The 22,733-nt window shown below is 37.2% G+C and overlaps 1 protein-coding gene across 1 annotated transcript in view; it reads right to left on the bottom strand.

Moving 5' to 3' along the window:
• Positions 1-1,336: 1,336 nt before the first annotated feature.
• Positions 1,337-22,733, bottom strand: part of LOC127413557 (AN1-type zinc finger protein 3-like) — a 28,538-nt gene continuing 7,141 nt past the window's right edge. The window contains exons 2-6 of the mRNA XM_051650801.1: positions 13,313-13,353; positions 13,021-13,200; positions 12,390-12,455; positions 9,630-9,797; positions 1,337-2,868 (exon numbers count right to left, since the gene is read on the bottom strand). Coding sequence (XP_051506761.1) covers positions 2,714-2,868; positions 9,630-9,797; positions 12,390-12,455; positions 13,021-13,200; positions 13,313-13,353 — 610 coding nt within the window. The 3' untranslated portion in view covers positions 1,337-2,713. The remainder of the gene's footprint in view (positions 2,869-9,629; positions 9,798-12,389; positions 12,456-13,020; positions 13,201-13,312; positions 13,354-22,733) is intronic.

The raw sequence follows: 22,733 nt of genomic DNA on the forward strand, positions 1-22,733 counted from the left end.
TAGTCATTAAGTATTTACTACTTGCTGATCCATAAAGATCACCGGCTTAGATTATTAGATGCTGACTTTTAGGGGCCTTTCACTCCAAACAAATCTGTTTTGCATCAGGAAACATGCGCCAGACCGCCGCCTTTTTCAACTTTTAAAAATGTGTCTCTAGACACTTGCATTCGATCTCGCCTTGGACTGACAAAATGGTCAGAAATGGCCCTGGCCATGTCTCACTCACAAGCGTCAAGGTAGAAAGAACTTCAACTGTTAAAAAACGTGTCTCGAGAGACATGGGTTATGTGTCACTTGATGCGATGCGTCTTCCTTTATTAGAACAAGAACGTGTTCGGTCTGAAGGCCCCTTGGGTTTCAGACACAGATGTATCTGTTAATAGCTTGACTTATACTCCGGACCACCATCCTCTCTGTTGTGCCTGTATGATCCAGGTTACACATCCATGACCTGAAACACAAGTGGTTATGAATGGCTGCCATCAGACACAAATTTGCGGGGCTCATGATGCAGATTCTGTTGAAACTGGGTCACAGGTGTTGATTCCATTCAGTGGAATTTATGAAGCCAGAACTCTAGCCTGCTCATTTCCGTCCTGTGGTTGTGCTTCAAGCTTTTATGACTAACCTATCTGTCAAAATAATTAACGTTTGACATACACTTCTCCCCCAATTATTGTCACCAATGCTCCAATTTCAAGCACAGTTTACTGTTTTTATTTTATTATTTTTGATTTTTATTTTTATACTTTCTGATGGCTTCACTGTCCATCCATGCATGTTTCGTGGGAGCAGAACTCCATATCGGCACTTATACGAGCATATATGGGCTGCCCTGAACGGCCACAATGATTGACAGATGATCTGACTGTGACCCACAGACATCTTTTCTGCTGCTGTTTACCGAGCCTAGGGCTGTTACAGTTTAAGTGAACTGATTTAAAACTCTGAATCAATGATTTCTTTGTCATGCACATGGCATTTTTTGTCAGATTTTAACATTTCTTTCATATCTATCAACTCGGCAATCAAATCTGACAACAATTATGGTACCATACATTTAGCTTATTTAATCATGCTAAAAAAGCTGTACTTTTAAGGCAAGTCCAGGAAAAAATACCAAGCAATAACTTTGCCAATAAGCAGATTGGCTCTTAACAGAACGATGGGAGATTCCTTTCGAAAAGCCGCCATATTGAGCGTTGTTCAAATTTTTTGTGTAGCCATTGAAGTTATTATTTTAATTTTGCCCACGCTTCATATGCATGAATATGAATATAATTACTCTTAATTCATACATTAAAAAAAAAAAAAAAAAATCATACCACACATCTAATCCTCTAATCCAGTTTATTCTTTTTCAGCAAAAAAGGAAATAAAAGGAAAACAAGAAGGAAAAAAAGAAAGGCTACAGATTCTTTATCTTATCCATATCTTTGTCTTTTTTTTTTTCTTTTTTTTTTTTAACCTAAAAAGGGCAAAGTAATGCAGCTCTATGCTAGTGTGAGAGTCAACCAGAAACACAAAGGAGGTTAAATAAGAATTTTTCTTAAGATACACAATATTCATTTCTTTACTTCAGTTCTATCCCTGTCAACATCTCATCAGAATACCAGTTGAAAGTAAAAAATAAAAATAAAAGCGCCGGTAAATGGTGACTCTGCCTTCCTCGTTCCCACCAGTGGTGTACACATTCCTCAATAATGCCACAGAAGGGAAGGAGAGAGATAAAAAAAAGAGAGAGAATAATATAGATAATACAGAAAGAAAGACAGCTTAGCAAGAAAAGAGTAGCATGAGCAGGCAATAGACAGTGTAGAAACTAGTGAGAAAAAGGTGAAGAAAGACAAAAAAGGGCAGATTTTCAGCTGTTTTAAAAAGAGGCAGAGCATATTTTGCAGGGTCTGATGGGAGTTTTACGAGGTTACAGAGTGTTTAATCAAACCTGAACGAACTACAGTTCCCAGACGAGCTGTGGGCCCTTTCCCAACTGCACCCAATACAAAGGGTACCGTTTTGATTTGCCTCGGCCCTTGTGCTGGACCAAGCATTGTATGACAACATGGCTGTAAGTGCATATGTGAGTGCGAGTATATGAGAGTAAAACAGGCACAGCTCTGTCACAGCTCGACAGAGGAAATTACTCAAAGAGCCGCGACAGAGCCACTGAGTGCAGAAAAAGCAAAGTCGGGCTTTTCCCAAGGTTTTTATGGGACAGTGTGATCCAGGTCACCCCCTGTTCCCTCAGTCAGTCTCTGTCATGTGAATGTCTGTGTGATGGAGGAGACTTCTGGATGTTGAACATAAATTCCCAGAGGACTCGATCGAGCGATGTGTTCCCCTGGAGTCAATCGCAGCCAATGAGAAAGAACAGTTCTCCAAAGTACAGAAAGTTCGGGAGTGTAATCTTGAGGGACGTTTATCTGACCTAATGATCTGTATTTGTACTGTGTGAGGGGTTGTGTGTGAGGAATGGGCAGACAACAGAAAGTTAAGGCTGTGCAGGTGCCTGTGTGTGTGATGAGCCTGAGGCTACGTAAGGGGTCACAGGTCAGAGGTCAAGCAGGGGTGTAGAGTCCTCTGAGATGTAATGGAGGAAGAAAGATGTCACTAATGAGTGATTTAGGTGTATGTGTGTGCGTGTGTGTATGAATGCACCACAGATCGGTGGATAAGGGGACTGCAGTGTGTGTGGAGGGGCTGGGGGCATTCAAGAGCACTCTTCGCCGATGCGCTGGCAGGTTCGGCCCACCTTGCGGTCCAGTTTAACCATCTTCAGAACAGCTTCCTCTCGGCCGCGGCCCAGATGGTCAAACATACAGTTGTGTTGCTCCGGCAACCGGTGCAACATGCAGAACACATAACCTGAGAACGAGAGAGAGAGAGTTATCACAATGAAATGCAAAATGTTGTATAATCTGCTCAAGGTTGATTTTAAAAAGCGTTCTAATAGCACAGCGTGTAACACTCGATTTACCAAATTTTAACAGCATGGATGAGATTGAGAGCACTTCATCTTCCCCACACAATGCCACTTTAAGATACCACAAATAGCACAAAAAGTCAGCAATCACATTGCAGTTAACCCTGGTGAGACGTCGACTTTAAAATGCTGAAGCGGGAAGAGACATTGTAAGCAAGTAAATGAAAACTTATTTTTTACATTTCTGAATAAAATTTGAGTGATCCTGTCCTTTTTAAAAGAATCCACCCCTGAGATTCTACATTTAAATGTGTCAGGGATTCAAACTCAAGAGAGGTGGTCAAAAAAGGTGTTCCAGGGGTATATTTTCAGTTGAACTGCTTGTTGTATTTAAAGCTTTAAATGTTTAAGCTTAAAGTACACCTTAAGTGATTTTAATAAGTAAAATGTAGAAAAGTTTATCAAACAATTTGGGCAAATTTGCTTAAACAAAATGACTTTAGCCAAAAGGGGAGTACTTTGCATCCTTGCAACACTGTATGCATTTTGCAGACATGATGGGAATCGTAAGGAATTTAACGATTCAGGTTTAGATTTAGATTTTTCAGAATGATTCTGATTCCTTAACAGTTTCTTAATGGTTTGTTTAGTAACTTTGAAGAACATTTATTTAGAAATGTTGTTGTTTGTCATTTATTCTCTTATTAAAATCCACTGATTACAGCAAAACTCAAGTGTATCTTTAACTACACATTGTCATCAGAACAACCAATAAGTAAATGTACTGCCCGATTGAAGTCTCACAAGCCTTACGTACATCCCACAGTAACAGTTCTCATTAGTGGTCATCACCACTCTCCTCTCTAGTAATTTGGTTCATAGTCTTAGGGCGTTTTCACACCTAGTTCATTTGAGCACTCCAAGTGCTCTCAGAGCAGTATAACGTGTATATCTGAACAACCCAAGGGGTGAAAGACCCCCTAAAAGGACCCAAAAGAGAACCGCACTCAGACCACCTGTGATTCGATTGATTTGTGCAATGTGAGATCGAAGAGGTACCAGTCCGCTTTGCATTTTATGACATAAGTACCTCATGGCTTGCCATACATAGCTGCATTACATCATATTCCAGTCACAATTTACTGTCCACATATGGGAATTTTAAGCGAATATAGATATACCATGATTACAATGACGTGTTTTTGTGTCTCATATTCTGTTCTTATTGTATTATTTGAGCACCTAAAATGAACGGACCGGCCGCATTCAGAGCAGAGCAGAGCAGCGCGTTAAGATGAACCGCTTTGAAGTGCTCTGATGGGCGTACCGTCTACGGAGGTTCTCACCAAACTCCCACGAAAATACAAGCGAGGATTTTTATAGTTTAACTTTAATTTTATTTGTGCAATGGAAAATGTTCTTGGCTCATACACACAATGTAAATGACACGCAGGAGGAGACGCGTGCTCCATTACTCTCGAGATGATAAAGAAACATATTTTCAAATGCACATAGAATTTCAAATGTTTTCCTTCATGCAAAATAAGGGCTTGTAGGTTTTATTGGAGAGCCTTAACATAACATGAGAGAGTGAAAAATTTAGGACAGTATACATTACATAATGCAATATAATCGGTGGTGTTCTCTGAGTTTCATAAATTATATAACATATAAAATATTACTTTATATGTAATTCTATCCCTGTGCAATCATTTTTAATGAAACAAATCTATATTTTTTAAAGCCTTAAAAGTAATCATATAGCCCCATTTTATTATATGATTTCAAGTAAATATCAATAAATTACTACTTAAGGTGTAGGCCTATCTGTAATAAGCATACGTACACATTAAGAAGTATGACAATTTGTATGACAATTGCTTATTATAATAATAAATTATGCAATTATTTATGAAAAATTATTGTCAGCCAAATTTCATAATTGTGACAGCCCTAGCTGCAATGGTGTCTGAGTTCTTAAGGAGCTGTTGTGTGAACAACAAGGGATCTGAGACAACATTAATGTGAAGAGGACCAAAAAAGAAACTGGGTCCTCTTTTAAGTACACTTACATTGTGAACACCAAAAGCTATGAGGTCATTTGCGGCTGCTTCCCTTTCTGGTTCACTTTAACTGAACTGGGTTTCGTTCACTTAAAATGTACTATATGTGAAACCACTTTTAATAGTGATAGTATTTGACTAACTGGGGCCCAGGTCAGGAAGCAGACACAATGGCTTAACCATTCATCTGTAAGCTGCCTTGAGATGTCACATAGGTCACATAAATCACCTAGATATCACATAGAGACCGTGGTCTGTTCCTCGAACTACCAAACACAAACCCCTCACAAAATCTTTAAAAAAAAAACTTGATTAAGGTCAAACTTGAAAAAAAAAAAAAAAATGAAGATAAACATCATATAAAGGTAGGGCTACTAAACATTAGATCTCTTTCAACCATAACACTAATTGTAAATTAAATTATTACAGATCATAGTTTGGACACGCTCTGTTTGACTGAAACCTGGCTAAAACCGGATGAATATATTAGTTTAAATGAGTCTACTCCCTCAGGTTATTGTTATAAACATGAGTCTCATCTGAAGGGTCGAGGAGGAGGTGTTGCTACAACATACAGTGAAGTTTTTGGTGTTACTTCAGAGGACAGGATATAAGTTTAAGTCTTTTGCACTAATAATGCTTAATGTGACACCATCAGATATAAATAAAAAATCTCTGTCGTCTTTTGCCCATGCTACAGTATATGGATCACTCAGCCGTATTCTGATTTCCTTGGTGGTCCTATTTAGCAGACCGCTACCACTTTGTCTGTGTAAACGAGGAATTGTCAAATCAAGCAAAAGTTAAGTATGGAGTGCTACAGGGATCAGTTTTAGGGCTTCTGCTTTTCTCCTTATATATGCTTCCCCTGGGAGATATTATCAGGAATCGTGGAATAAGTTTCCACTGTTATGCCGACGATACCCAACTTTATATTTCTTTGAAACCTGAAGAAATTTCACAAATCTCCAAATTAACAGAGTGTATCAATGAAATCAAAGACTGGATGGCCAGAAATTTCCTTATAATCAATTCAGACAACAGAGGTACTAATTATTGGACAAAAAATACTCTAAAAATAAGCCACAAAAATATAATTTGACTCTCGATTTATGGTAATTAGGTAATACATTTGATACCAATCTGTCCTTTGAAAATCAAATTTCCAAAGTTTGTAAAACAGCATTCTTCCACCTCAGAAATATTGCTAAGTTACAACACATGCTCTCTGTTGCTGATGCCAAAAACTAATTAATGCATTCATGACCTCAAGACTAGATTACTGTAATGCATTGCTGGGAGGATGTCATGCAAGTTCAATAAATAAACTTCAATTGGTTCAAAATGCAGCAGCCAGAGTGCTGATTAGAACCAAGAAATACGATCATATTAGCCCCATTGTATTGTTGTTACACCGGCTACCTGTTAAATTTTGTATTAATTTAAAAATTCTGTTAACTACATACAAAGCTTTGAATTGTCTAGCTCCGCAGTACTTAAGTGACCTTCTACCATGCTATATTCCATCACGTTCATTATGATCACAAAATTCTGGCCTGTTAATGTTCCTAGAATATCAAAATCCACAAAATGAAGTAGATAATTTTCCTATTTGGCTCCTAAACTATGAAATAGTCTCCCTAACACTGTTCGGGACGCAGACACACTCACTCAGTTAAAGTCTAGACTAAAGACTCATCTACTCCAGGCATACACCTAATTTATCCATCAACTCACAATTAGGCTGCTTTAGTTAGGTCTGCTGGAACCAGAACATTTTTTCATAATCTATAACTCTGCAATAAATTGAATGGTATCTACGCTAATATTATTCTATTTGTTTCCCTGTCTCAACCTCGGGATTCATATCCCGAGGTTACCAGAGCCAGCCAGATCCAGCTCCGTTCCTGCTTGGTGTCGGACTCCACTGCTACGTTTCAGTGAGTGATGATGACTAACTGCAGCCGATGCCAGCCAGACATCACTTCAGTCTATTACACTGGACTTCAGAGGATGAACTGATGCCAACTCCAATACTTCATATGCCACTGCCTGAACCTTGGACTTTCACCTCACCGAAATGACCTGCCAGTTGAACTGCGATGCAACTCACTGATCTCTGCCTGCATCACCTTGGTCTAATGATGGACTACACTCACAGGCACTAAAGGCAGGTTTATTTACAAGACCCTTGGAGAGGAGGGGTTGAAACTTTATTACACATTTGGCTGCAGTTTCCCAGTGAAATGTCCAGCAGGGATGCCAAAATCGAGTTAAATAATGTCGACAAGGTTTTTAAGATAAATTTTAGATGGATGTTTTAATAAGTAAAACATAACTCCTTAACCTAAAACTTTAACCTAAACCTAACCAACTGTTTTCTAAAAGCAACTGAGAGTTAAACAAAACAGACATCCTTACCCTAACCAACACCTAAACCTAATCGATAGTGTCTAAAAACTAAATGACAAAAAGCAGATTTTCGGAAGCAACCACGTCATCTTGTGTCGCTTCTATGACACTTTCTTCTCCTTTCACTTTCATAGCATATCATAACATAGCAGTGTGTGACTAATCGCGCAAAAAATAAGCGTTTATAAAGTCATAATCGGCCGTTGTAGTCGTGATTTTGTGTGAAAATTAATAAATGCACAGTTGTTGTAGCACCTCTAGTGTTCATTTCACCTGGTAACTGCGGCGAAATGTAGAATTTGGCACGAAAAAGTCAGTTTGCAAAAATTAAGTTATAATAACGTTCATTCTATGAGACTAGATTGCAAATTTTGTCAACTCAATTTAGACAAAATGTGTAGTTACTGCACTTTGGCTTTGAAGGGCAGAATAGTCAGTGTCTTCACCTACTGCAACCACAAACATAGTGCAAAGTGCTGTCCAATTTGTGAACAAATCACTCAATTGGGTGGTTCCTTCAAAGAATTAATTGATTCAATTGGTGAATCAGTCCAAATCAACCACAGGAGGCCTGAATCATGGACTGTATAGGTCAGACACAGAATCAGACAGGATCACTCCCTCACTGAAACTGAGAACCGTTACTGTGTGTAGTTGAAGCCCAGAATTTTGTTGAAATAAATGGTAATCTAGTAAGAAAATATCAGTATTGGTTGGTATGTTCTTAAGCCTGTCTTTTTGGGGGTGGGTGTTGGATGGATTGCAGAACAGAAGATAAATTTGTGCAGTTTTGAGTGCTGAATAACTGCAGGAGTCCTGTATCAGACAGACCCCAGTGGGATTATGATTCAGATGCGAGCTGTCACAGGAACAGTGAGATCCACAAGTTTATTAGCAGAGCTGTGGGAAATGCCATCAGACTGATGAGGGCCACTGCTGCCTTACAATACCACCTTCAGGTTATCAAAACAAGACAAAATAGCTGGCGCAGGCACAAGTTATGTTAACTGTGCAATTATGTTTAAATGCTCACTTTATTTCATTACCTACAGTTGGAATCTGAAATTTAAATGGCCGAGGGGGGTTAAAAATACTCCTTTTAGTTCTGTGCAGATTTAAAAGTTCTAGCTGAAATTAAAAACACACCACACTCAACACACTTACAAACAGACAGGTGAGGGATAAGCAGGCTTACACAGAATCTATGCATACAAAACTTACCAGAAATTTCGGGAGATTCCCATAGAATTGCCCATCATTTACAAAATTCTACACTTCTCTTGCCCCTTGAGTGAGCATTTATTAAATATTTCCTCTAATTTGATTATGCCATCAGCTACCAATATAAGTTTTGTTCTTGTCTCAGCTCTGTTTAATACATTTTAATGTTTTAAATCCATGCCACATAATAATGCATATTTTCCCTTCACAGAAAATGTGAAAAAAGTCATAAGATTCCATAGGGGTCTAGAGATGAACAAAAGTAGGCAAACGGTTTATATATGTAAACCTGTCTATACTAAGAGCAAGTGTTTTTTTCTTCTCATGGTGCCATTTTACTCCAAAATCAGAAGAAACAAGTAACAAATAATATTTTGCAAATAGAAAATTAAGCCTATTTTTAAGGTCATTAAGATTTTTTTTACACTGTGACATTATTGTCATGACAGTTACACACATTTTACCCTCAGTTCTCATTAGTGCAATGCAAAAAAGATCGACATCGTGATACTCATTACCACAATGTAAAAAAAAATTATTTGATTAAAACTGTAAAGTATTTATACATAATAGTAGTACTCCCTTGGTACTGCATTTAAATTTCACAAATTTTATTTTAATAAAAATCATTGTAAAACAGCATTTTTTTTTTTTACTGCAAAATGTTCTAAATTTACTAAACAATGACTGTTACAGCAATGAGAATCAGCAATTGAAAACAATGGGAATAATAAAAGTAAAACATCCAGATGTGTTACGGTAATGAGAATTGGGAGGTCAAATTTACTTAAGTTTAATTAAATTAATGCTTTTTTAAATTAAACTTAATGGTCGTAAATACAGGCATCATTTTCTTTATGCAAAATATAATTTCATATTTGTTTGTATTGATTTGGGTTTAAATGACCAGAACTTTTTTTACTTGACAGGTTTCGTGAGAATCACCCAAGTGACGCCGATGCAACAGTGTAACCAGTGTATGAGAGATAGATGACGGTCATACTGACCACAGCGACAGGACCCCAGCTCCTGTTGTACAAGCTCCAGCTTGGTTTGGCAGCGATGGCACCGCCGACGGTTCTTCTGCTTGGGAACTCTTGGAGAATCGTCAGAACATGAGGCCTCGCCCAATCGAACACGCTTCTCCGGGGACGACTCGCTCTCTGAACCTGAGGCTGAACACAAACACATCAAACTTTTACACTCTTAAACAGTTCAAAGTGCATCATTGCTGCAGCATTACCTGGTGTAAGTGTGGACTGCACTACTCCAATTAACCACACTGACACACTAGATGGCACTGAACAGGGGTTTCTCTTACAATGGCGTAACTCACTGCGTAACCACCACAGTACGAATCATCGTTGTAGAAATTAACTAGCTTAGTCACAACTGTTTCCTGAAACCGTAGTAACTATGTCACACATCTTTTGTTTGAAACACGCTGGTTGAGTTTTTGCTAATGACGTTACTTAGGGGATGGAGTAATAACTTCCGCAAATTTTTAATTATAATAGCTCATTTACACATACACCAGAAAGCCGTTTAATGTGAGAAAGCTGCTGAAGACACAAAAGCGACATGCACTTTGTAATGCGACAGATGCATTGTGCTGCAATAGATGGGTTTCCCTCTACATGTGATTTCGGGGTTCCCCTGATGCACTTGAGCACAAACACACATGCACACTCTTTAAAAACATATTAACGTTACTTCTGCGTTAACATAAACACACAAAAGCAGTGTTCACTGACAAAAACCGTGTGTGATAAACCACTTTCTCTTAACAGCCGTTTATTTGATGTTTCAGAAGACCACTTTCTGCAAAAACCCGGAATAAGTTGTTTTCTTAAATGCATGTAGTCTTGACAAAATGAAAGATATATACGGAATGAAAGATACGGAAAACTCAGTGATGTCAAATGATGTCCAAACAGCAAACTAACAAGGAACTATGCTTCTATCCACAAGTAAAGAACTGTAGTTCCAACGACACAACTGTGCAATGCTGTTTGCTAATGTTCGTTGGAACTACGATTTCGGGAAACACCAAATCGTTGAACTATGTTGGTAACGGTGGAACTTGCCACCATATTTGGCTAACGATGCTTTGGGAAACGCACCCCAGTTTGGTTGGGTAGTTTTCTATTTATCCAATAAAGAAACTAGAAAAGGAAAGATTGTCAAAACAAACTTGTAATGTTGCTTGACAAAGGCTTGCCAGGAAGTGTGAAGGTTATTCAGGCCTTTCATAGCTTGAATACTTGAGCAGCATGAAGACAGATTTTAAGTTTGAAGGGCTGTAGACTTTGTTACTACTAAACATGACCATTACACTTCCATAATTGGATGATTAGCTTTCGTTTATGTGTCACTCATGTGTCAAAATGTGACCACTACTCAATAAAAGTAATTCTTCTTTTCTTTTCTTTTTTAAGAATTTCATTCTCAAGAGGCCTGGGTAACTCAGTGGTAAAATACGCTGGCTACCACCCCTGGAGTTTGCTAGTTCGAATCCCAGGGTGTGCTGAGTGACTCCAGCCAGGTCTCCTAAGCAGCCAAGTTGGCCCGGTTTCTAGGGAGGGTAGAGTCACATGAGGTAACCTCCTCGTGGTCATTATAATGTGGTTCGTTCTCGGTGGGGCGCGTGGTGAGTTGAGCGTAGTTGCCGCGGTGGATGGCGTGAAGCCTCCACACATGCTATGTCTCCGTGGCAACGCTCTCAACAAGCCACGTGATAAGATGCGTGGGTTGACGGTCTCAGACGCGGAGGCAACTGGGATTCGAATCACTACGTGACCACGAGGACTTAAAAAAAGCAAATTGTGAACTGGGCATTCCAAATTGGGAGAAAAAGGGGAAAAATAAAATAAAAATTAATTCTTGTTGTGAGTGTACAGTTCGCCAAGACAATGTGATTGTATCTGTTAGTGTTTCAAAAATGAGGCTGCAGGTAAAAATCCATTTGTTTTTACTATTTCTTATCTTATTAACAAGTGACCTGCTCCAACATTTTAGTTAACGTTTGACACAGAAACATAATTATAGAGATCAACCGATATTGGTTTCTAACCACCAATACTGTACAGAATATTTTTGTGTTTAAGTGTCTAATAACCGATATGCATAACTGGTTTTTAATCCTTGTTTTATTTCTGCTTTTAACAATTTAATAATTTATCACTTCAATAACCTCTGGTGAACTGTTTTAATATTGTGCATAGTCAAAGACTTACTTTGACTTGTTTTAGTTGCAATATACAGTTGTTTAAAGTCCCTCACTTAGCTTAATTTATATTTAAAAAGTATATAGTGTCCAACTTTATCGGTAAACCTGATATTAAAGAAGCAATTACAGATTTAGTGGAAAAGTGTAAATATCGGTTAAAAATTATTGGTCAATATCTACATATTTACAGTACATTTAGTCATATTGAGTTATGCATTATAGTAGGAAGGAAAGTCTAAGCTTTCAATCGATATTTTCTTTCAACTCCAAACCTTTGTCAAGATATGGTTAAGCATTGGCAGATTTGATCATTTAAATATTTTACTTTTTACTTTAGTGCATAAAACTCAAAATGTGTCTCTGGGACAAAGTGACTCAATTATTAAACAGGTCACTAATATTTAAATAGCTGCTGTTGAGTCTTTCTAAACAAATTCAACCACTGATGTAGATTTACAACTAAGGTCCTCTGAGGTGTTATGTGCTAGACAATTAAAAGCTGTTAGATCACAATCATAGGTCTAGTGGTGATGTGTACCTGAGTCACAGGGTCGTTTTGTCGGAGTGGATAGCGTGCCGCGAGCTGTGTCTGTACTGGTGACTTCTGGGAGAGGAAAGAGAGTTAACATCACTGCAAAAGGTATATTAAAAAATTTTGATCAGACAGTTGTATTGTTTTTTAGTTTTTTAAATCTGCATTAAGCAACAGTACAAAAAATGTTCATCGTACAAAAGTTTTAAAAAATCTCAAATGTTTTCTTATAATCAAGAACTGCATAGGCCCAAACAATATTAAAAATGATTTAATTTACATAGGCTGAATAGGAAAACTGACAACTGCATAAACAGCAACAGAAGTGTGATTTAAAAGAACTGTGACAGAAAAAGATTCATATATATTCAGGCTATCAGATTAGGACATTCATCGCGTTCCCAAAAGCTAATAAATAATATACAGTTTCAGCTGTGTATGTGGACATTTTTTATCTGCAATATTCTCTCTTCAGCAGTCTATCATTCTTTCTGACTGCTGTGCAGTATTAAAATGATTAGCGCCTATCAGAGATACTAGATGCCATGTGAGCCAATATATCATCTCAGTTATGACAGGTAAGACAGAAGATCATTGTAATGAAACAAAGACAGTGCAGGATGTTGTTTGCTCTCACCTTCCTGCGCAGGAAGAGGCATGGCTTCTGATGAGGGCTCCTCACAGCTGTCTGACTTGGAGGACAGTGTTTGGCTACTGCTGCTGCTCGTCTCATTACAGAAGACTGCTGATTGGCTATTGCTGGAACTGGGGGCAGGCTCTGGAGTGCAGTCCTCGTCTGGCTGTTTCTTCTGTATGTCTGTATGTGTGAAGGAGACAGAACATGCATAGTTCACACACAGCACTGTAGGCATTATAGAGCCAAAGTGATTTAAAGGCAGTCAAAGACATAAAACCAAGTACACACTTACCAGCAAAGCATTTGGAGCAGAGGTTCATGGTTTTGCTGGACCTGATGACAGAAGAGACAAAAATGCTTTAGTTATCTCTCCTAAACATCTGTACAGAGAAAGTACACGTCTATCATCTGTACTGAATAGGACTGTTTTTACAAAAAAAGGTTGTAGATACCAGTAACAGTTTCTTGGTACAAAAAGTTTTAATACCACAACAAAAACTAATATGCTATTGATCGCACTTCTTTATTTAAAAAGTGAAATAACAATATACATAACAAATTAAAACAATGGCAAAACATTCAGGTTTTTCTCAGTTATGTTAACATTACAGCGTCAAGCTTTCCAAGTAATTATACAAGTAAACAGTCAGTTCTAAATAACAAAAAAATAAATGAAGAGCAGTAAGTAGTTCCTTTTCAATCTTCTTGTCAACACTGTTTTTTGATTAATATTAACAACATAACCAACAGCAGCAGGCCTGTTACTTTGCATTTACACTGCAAGGACTAATGCACTGATCCTATTTTTATAAAAAAAACATTACATTATTTTTTTGTACCATTTACATTCAAGAAGTGCATTTCATGCACACAGCCGCATTACTCTGAGCAATCTTCCCAAATAATGCAAAAAATACACATGCGAGGCTATGAAAGAAGCCGTCTGTCAGTCAGGTATCCAAACAGAGGTCGACCGGTAGTGGATTTTGCCGATACCGATAACTAAGGTGGTGGAAAAGGCAGATAACGATTAATCGACCGCTAGATATTTTAATCGATTTAGGGAATAATAAAACAAATCTTAGTCTTTCCTTCCTATGAAAGGCACAGACATTGAGGCTAAAAGAGTCCAAAAGGAATAAAAACCCAGATACAGTTTATTGTTAAACCAAAATCCCAATAATAACCATAGAAATGAAGATTTTATGCCTAATGAGGAACTTTTAACTATAAATAAGCAGGAAACTCACTGGGGACTCTTATTTTTAAATAACAGAGACTTGGCTCCGTTAAATGTGTAAGTATTTACCAAATAAAGCATTTTATTCCCAAAATTTCACCAGATGAGGTTTATTGATGAGGAATAAAAAAAAGTGAGGGAAAAATACATCGGCAACTATCGGCATAGATTTTTTCTGATAACTGACAGTTCAAAAAGCAACTATCGTCACCGATTAATCGATAAAACCGATATATCGGTCTACCTCTACTTCCAAAACAGTAGAATAACTAGAAAAATAAAACATTTTTGTATTTTAAGATCGACTTTGTTCAGAATTACCAATAACTTTTAAAGTCTCTGTTTGGAACGACAAGGGTGCGAGTAATTATATAAATGACAACATTTTCAATGTTGAGTCAACTATTCATTTAAATCATTAATATAGCAACTGATGCAGGTATACTCGTCACTGACACTTAAAAAGAACTTTAAAAAAAAAAAAAAAAATGCCTGCAAAATTCTAAATTCAGGGCTTCTGTAATGAATTACTCATTATATTTTTAATTTGCTATATCTGATAAAGTTTATAATATTCTATTCTAGGCCTAGTTGAGAACAAAATCATAAAAGCTACAGCAATCAACACTGAGCCAAAATCAGCAATGGCAATACACTATACAACTGTTGGCTTTATGTATAAATGTACACAATTCTGCTAATATATTATATGGAGTGGTGGTGGCGTAGTGGGCTAAAGCACATAACTGGTAATCAGAAGGTTGCTGACACCATTGTGTCCTTGAGCAAGGCACTTAACTCCAGGTGGCTCCAGGGGGATTGTCCCTGTAATAAGTGCACTGTAAGTCACTTTGGATAAAAGCGTCTGCCAAATGCATAAATGTAAATGTAAAATATTTTTAGGAAAAAAAATTCATAATATGCAACACAATGCTGTATTGTTGTATTCAAGCTACAACATAATTATATATGTTGCTGTGTTCAGTTGGTGGGCTGTTGGATAAATCCATTTGTAACTGGCAACCGTTTGGTTAATGTTCTTAATCAAAAAATTAGATTAATTTATCTGCAGAGCTCATATCGTATTGAACTCTTATTCTGATGGACATGAATGAGGCAGGAAAAATGACATAGCAGGTTGACCAATCATGTTTCAGATCCACCCACACAAGCAAATCAAATATTCAAACTGCATATTCATTTAATTTCCTTGAGCATTAAACATGAGAAATGAACTGATTTCTCAACAAAACGAATAATCAAAAAACAAGCCATTTTTCGTTTTTTGTCTATTTCTTTAAAAACAAAAAAACAAAACAAAAAATTCAAAGCATAATTGATTTTATTTATTTAATTTCTAAACGAAAACGAATGAATGCATTGTAAACGGACCGTACACATATGCCAGATGGACATCTTTGGCCGTTCTATTGCATCTCATTGTTGTTTCAGTGTCTCACATATTTATTATTATAGGCTTTTATTACATCGTCTGTTACAAAAAGCACAAAATACTGCATAATAAAAACATAAGGGGCATCATTTAGTGTCAATGTAAAGACATGTTGCAATAAAGCAACGCTCATAAAGTACATCTGTCCGCTCTTCCTGCATGTTACCATATTTATCTTAATAAGAGTGCATCACTATTTTCATTGCGGGTACTTGTGCCCATCCCAACTTTATGGACAAATTCACTGTCTGCACACACAGATCTAACTTCATTACTTGCAAAGTGACAGTGAGGACAGTAAAGATGAGATTTGAAAAACAAATCAGAGGAGTGAATGTAGTTTTAGGAGCCACCACTGCAGGCTGATGTTGGTCACATCACAGACACTTTATTTACAAAGTCAAAGATCCAAACAGCCCATTTCCTGCACTCAAACCTCAAAGCTCTCTCTCTCAGGACGAAACAGATTAGCAATAAAAACATCAACAGACCTTCTTCAGCACAATCAAGTGCAATCATAATCAGCGCCCAATTAAGGAGGCAGAAGAAAGCATGGGGAGAGCAGGGCATTGTGGGTACGAATAAAGCATGTTAAGAAGCACATCTGAGCACATCACCACATGAAGACACAGACAAGGTAGGTGTGTGTGTGTGTGTGTTTGTGTGCCAGTAAAAAGTTTGCGTGCTATTGAGAGTGCTGATTTGGTAAGACTGTTTGATGGTTGTCATGGAGATGAGTTGGATTAGGTGTTTAATAACAGATGAGCCTGACTAGAGAAAACTTCATATTGTCGAAAACAACCAGTCGTTGGGTTTTCTGATTAACAAGTCTGTCTTAAAGGGACAGTTCTGACATCGTTTACTCACCATCATATTGTTCCAAACATGTATGACTATCTTTCTTCTGTTAGCTTCAGCCAGCGTTTACTTTCACTGCTTCTTTTTTCCATTCAAAGTGAATGGTGACTGAGGCAAACATTCAGCCTAACATCTTTTGTTCTGTTCCATGTAAGAAAACGAGTCAAATGGAAAAAATTGTCCAATATTCAACAAATTCTTTATTTTTTTTCCTCTTTATGATAACGTACACTGATGATGGTGCATAATAAGGGGCTGTTTACACAGGAATCAGGATGCATTCTTACATTTGTCTTCCATGTGTTTTCAGTGTCTCACGCCATGATGAGTGCAGCATTAAGACAAGATCCCTCCCGCAAGATCCAGGTGTTCTGTTGCATTGGTTTGCACTACATCTAACTGTTTTTAATGCAAGAACGCATCCTGTGTGAATTGCCCCTAACACTAGGGATGGGCAATATGGCAAAAAAAAAAAAAAAAGAAAATCTTGATTTTTATCAAACGATTGTTTTTTTTTATTTTGTTTTTTACTTTTAAATGTTCTCCAACATGATTCAAATTGCATGTTCTTTATTATAATGCAAGGCAACCTGGTTAGAGAAATCCAAGTTCTTTTCATTACAGGAAACAAAGGTGTTCAAGAAAAATGTACAAACACACCAAATGCACCACACGGGGAAGTGGTCAACAGAGTGTAAATGTAAAAATAAATTAAAATCTAATAAATCCAGATGTTCAGAAATAAAAGAATAAAATAAGAAACTGCAAAATACTTCTTAGCCAGTGAAGGTATTGATTTCATTTAAACCAAGTCTATCTAGAAAACAATATCTATAAATTATCACGTTTATTTAAAAGGAACTCATTGTATATAAAATAATTTGTATGTATATTCATAAACCCCTGTAGATAGAGACGTGCCCTCTAGCGGTTCACGCTGAGCAGCGCAGCAATATGAAATAATTTATCATTACAATTCAACGCGCAAAGTTTGTCAAAATGATCGTTGCCAAATGTTGGCTATAGATGCAGTACACTTGAAAAACATCCCAGAGCAAAGCAATAATTAGTGATCTATCTGAATCATCATGGTAAAAGATGGATGTTTGATTCTCCCACATATAGCCTATCCATATGATTTGATATGAAATGCCCGTAACTGTCAAGTAACTAACACTATTCATGAGTAAAAAGAAAGGAGACCGTTCATCAACATGCGCACACCGAGGCTAGTTATGGTCTTAAGCCGGTGTATACATGCATGATGGACAAAGCTGAGCTACAATCACACTGTGTACAATCATACAGGGAATATTACTGCTGTCTTTTATATCAGTCTCTGTGTTGTTAACCTGTCACATTCATTTGGAGCGCGCCACAAACATGCAGCTGCTTAGATCGGGAGTAGCATTAAGACAAGCGCAGTGAATTCTTTTTCTCTTCCTTATTGGTGGATTTACAACATATCTAACTATAGCGTTTGCAATGTTTTTATGCAAAATCTTGATTTCTCGATTTAAAAAAAATAAAAAACCGTGTCAAAACGCAAATTTGAATTAATCTAAAAAAATCTGAAAAACCACTCAGCCCTACCTAAGACCAGGGACATTAATTAAGAAAGTTAAAGTCAATTTTGAGTTAAAGATGAGAGTTGCTGAAACAAAGTCTGAGGAACTGCACTCTAACGGGAAAAAAAACACCTACAAACATCTACACACCTAAACCACATATGGCATTTCACACAATGTGTGTGTGGTCTTCCTCCGTCACATCACTCCAAGCCAATCAAGCCGTCCTCTCTCTGGATTAATCTGACATCTCCTGTTAAATGTCATCTGCAATTACACTTTATGAAGGGAAGCAAGTCCAATCACGATACCAGCACACACACCTCACCCCACCTTCTGTTGAGGAGTCACTGTGTGTGCATGTGTGTTTCATTCAACAACCCAATCAGAAATCATATCACACCAATAATCAAGCCATTTTGCCAAATAACCAAAATAACACTGAATCTAGATCAGTTATGTGATTGCCGTAATGTTTCAGAACTTCCCCCATGCCAATATTTGGTCCTAAACTACATTAAAAAATGTTTTTAAAAATTAAATTAAAAAAAAAAAACAACACAGTTTTAATATGTATCATTTTAATGGGTTCTTTATTACAAAAGCATTTAGCATAGTAAACATAACATTTTGTTAATGTGTATCTTTAAAGGTAAAGTGTGTAATATCTGTGCCACAGCATCATCAAATATCAACCAACAGGAAGTAAGGTACACTACGGTCTGATAATTTTACTGTGCTTACCTTGAAAGGGAATGAAAACAACATTCAAATGAAGGTCTTCTTTTGCAATTGGATTCAATGCAATAATGAGAGCATTCTGTGGGAATCACAGGGGACAATGGATCCCAACACAACAGATGATGTCACTATCTACATGCATTCCCCGTCTGCACCAGCACCCAAAAGATATGCATGTTTGAAAATGAGAAGACTGACGTGCTAACAGGTTTTAAAGGAATAGTTCGCCCAAAAATGAAAATGTTCTCATTATTTACTCACCCTCATGCCATCCCAGAAATGTATGACTTTCTTTCTTCTGCAGAGCACAAACAAAAATGTTTAGAAGAATATTTCAGCTCTGTGGCTCCATTCAATGCAAGTGAATGTTGATCAGACCTTTGTAGCTCCAAACATTACATACAGGAAACAGAAGTAATCCATATGACTCCAGTGGTTAAATCCATATATTCAGGAGCAATATAATAGGTGTGGGTGAGAAACAAATCAAAATTTCTAAATCTCCACTTTAACTTCACACAGTTTTACATCTGAAAGTCACGTGGTGCCTGTTTAGTTTCACTTTCACATCTGAAAGTGAAAGATCAATTGGAGATTTAGAGTAAAAAAAGGACGTAAATACTGATCTGTTTCTCACCCACACCTTTTATATTGCTTCTGAAGATATGTATTACTTCTGTTTCCTTTATGTGATTTTTGGAGCTGCAAAGATCTAATCACCATTCATATATATTGTATGCATTGTATAGACCTAAAGAGCGGAGATATTTTTCTAAAAATCTTTGTGTTCTGCAGAAAAAAGACATCTGGGATGGCATGAGGGTGAGTAAACTATCCGTTTACATGGAAGATGCCAGATGGAGGTATGGAAATTAATTTCTAGAGAAATGTCTTTGGTACATTCAATAGTGCATTCAATTAACAAATTAAACCTTAAAGTACACGCAGTCATTTTTTATGATGCGCTGACCGATATGGAGGTCATCACTGGACATCTAGTGGACACCTAGAAGTCGAACCACTCAAACAATTCCATTTGGTGACGGCAAAGAAATTACATACTTCACATTCAACCATTGTCCTGCCGCTGACTCTGTTTTCAGATAATTTACAGCACCAAACGTTGGCTGTTTACTCATGTGGCTTATCACTGGATACTTCATAGCCGTTGACCTAATCTTGACATGCTGTTGTGATTCAGAGAGGAGCAGGTACATAACTGATGAGATGTCATCATTCTTAACATTTCAACCACGATTGTTTGGTATGATGTATGCTGATGTTCTGCAATTCTTCTTGACACTGGTTATTAAAACAGAGTACGAATTTGCTTGAGCTATTCAACACCAGTGTTGGGCAAGTCTGCACAAGGTACGTGGCTAGGGAAGGAGCCATTTTCATGTTCTGAAACTGTTTTTGTAAGTGAAACAGGTTAACCGAAACCATTTCCATATGCTAATTGACAAGACTGGGAAGCATATAAAACTCTTTCGATTAGAAATGTTAAAAGTCAAAGTTAACACTAAATTAATAAAATGAAATACCAGTCTTTCTACAGTATTGTACTACAGTGGACTGACTCACTGCTTTCACCGTGGTCTGAATTTGTACAGTCAAACCAGCCACAACAAAACTATATTGGTGAGCAGTCCATAAAAGTAGTTCACACAACTTACACTCTAAACATTAAGGCTTTTAAGGCCATATGATTGTGGAACAGATTTTCTGTCAGTACTTATTCGCTAAAATCTTCCGCTTTGCTGCAGCTCTCAAATCGCATTTACACTCATATATTCAAATATGTCACATGAATACACATTGCTTAATGTTTTAAGTCAATAATACGAAACGTCACTGGTTCTCATGCGTCCCGTGACCAATTTTGTTGCGGAAAAGTTTGAATATGTGGAAGTGAAAATGAGATTTTCAGCAAATGAAGACTTCAATTTTGATCTGGTCCTCACAAAAAACAATCGTATGGCTTCAGAAGACTTGGAATGTAGCGCACAAGTCATATCAACTACAGTTATGGTGCCTTTTTTTTTTTAGCTTGGCAGGTAAAATCATTTTCCAATTTCATTGTATAATAATGCAGCTTGATATTCAGCGAAATATTTCCTTTTGCGTTTCATGTAAGAAAGACACAACAATTTTATTTTCTAGGTGAAAAACACCATTAAGTGAACATGAGTCAAACTACCCTTCAAATTTACATTATGAGCATCACATTATTACACACTTATCATAAACCACTATGCCTGATCACAGTGCCGGCACAAGCTATTTGTTATCGGTAAAATGGTTTGAACAGCTGATTTAGAAGCAAATGGAGATAACTTTTACCAGTATTTTCAAGCCTGATACAACACACACCTCTTATAGGACATTAACTGTATAATTTCATATTTCTCTGCCACAAGCCAACCAGTCAATCTGTTCTAATGAAGTCAGAGTCTGAATGAGGAAAACAGTGAAGAGGGGATGGAACAGATATGGGCTGTGGCATGAATGTGTGGGATACATATAAATTATGTCTCACATTTTTGGAAAAAGTTGAATCAGACCTCAGAGCTCTTTAAAAGGCCAGATATTATACGCACAATGTTAATTCCAGGAGTTTTCAAGTCTAATGTAGGGCTAGGTGATATATTGAATATTCACAATGATTTTGCTGGTAATATAAAACTTAGTAACATCATGAATATTGTGATGATTTTATAGCGTCAATGTAAATGTAATTTGTCTAGTTTCAACAATCCTCCCTTGTCTCATTACTTGCGATTAGGACAGCGATAAGAGAGATGTTTTATTAGCGTCTCTGAATTAAACTTCAAAAAAGCTGTTCTGTGATTCAGTGAATTGATTCATGACTGATTCATTTGCATCGTCACTCAAAAATGTTTACAAAGTTGCATATTTAAGCCACTTCAGAGCAAATACATAAATATCAAGCTATATATTGAATATCATCAAAAGGCTGAAAAATACTGAGATATAATGTTTTAGCTATGTCACTCAGCCTTAGTCTCATGTGCATCTTAAATGATACCGAGTCTGAGTCACCTGCATAAAGAGTCCAGAATAAACCACAGCTAAAATCTATTTATGATTTTTCCAGCTGTGACGCAACGCTCTGAAAATGACTGCAGTGATCCTGGGTATCCTGAAAACTGTCAAACAATGTTGATATTGACACTGTGTGCAAAAGACCAATTTGTATTTATTCATCATGTGTCAGTGTGTTTATCTACCCCACCACATTCACACACCTACACACACATACCTTAAAGCACAAGTCAGAACTTGATCCTAAATAACTACTACTGTACTTGATTAGCTTACTGTTGCACACTCAGACGAGTTGAGAAACAGCAAATCAGGTGAACGTGACAATTACTTTCTTCCATCATAAATAACATACTCTTTCCGTTCAAGTCATACTTTGGGACTCAACTCGATAGTTACGTTTAGAATATCATAATATTCCTTAGCATGCTTCAATTTAAGGTGTTGAAACAGATAGTTTGTATTACCACAAGTGGTTATCGTCACGTGACATTTTGCCGAATAAATTTTTCTAATCGGTGTCAGTTTTTGTGAACCAGATGTCGCACCTGTTTTAATAATAAGCTCCTCTTCATTTTCTTAACTTTTCTTTTGATCACATCAGCAAAAATTCAACAAATGATGGAGACGTACAGATGTGCAGTGTAGTCAAGCGCACCTCTGCACGTTAACGAGATGATCCAGGTGTCTGGATCAGTAACGCTGTCCCGGCAGAGTGTGGACTTCTGCATATTTCGCTGTAGAGCACTCAGAACCGGCCCGCAAAATTGTAAAGAATCAGCCAGAT

This window comes from Myxocyprinus asiaticus, chromosome 23 (assembly GCF_019703515.2).
Source record: "Myxocyprinus asiaticus isolate MX2 ecotype Aquarium Trade chromosome 23, UBuf_Myxa_2, whole genome shotgun sequence".
In the NCBI taxonomy this organism is placed as follows: domain Eukaryota; kingdom Metazoa; phylum Chordata; class Actinopteri; order Cypriniformes; family Catostomidae; genus Myxocyprinus; species Myxocyprinus asiaticus.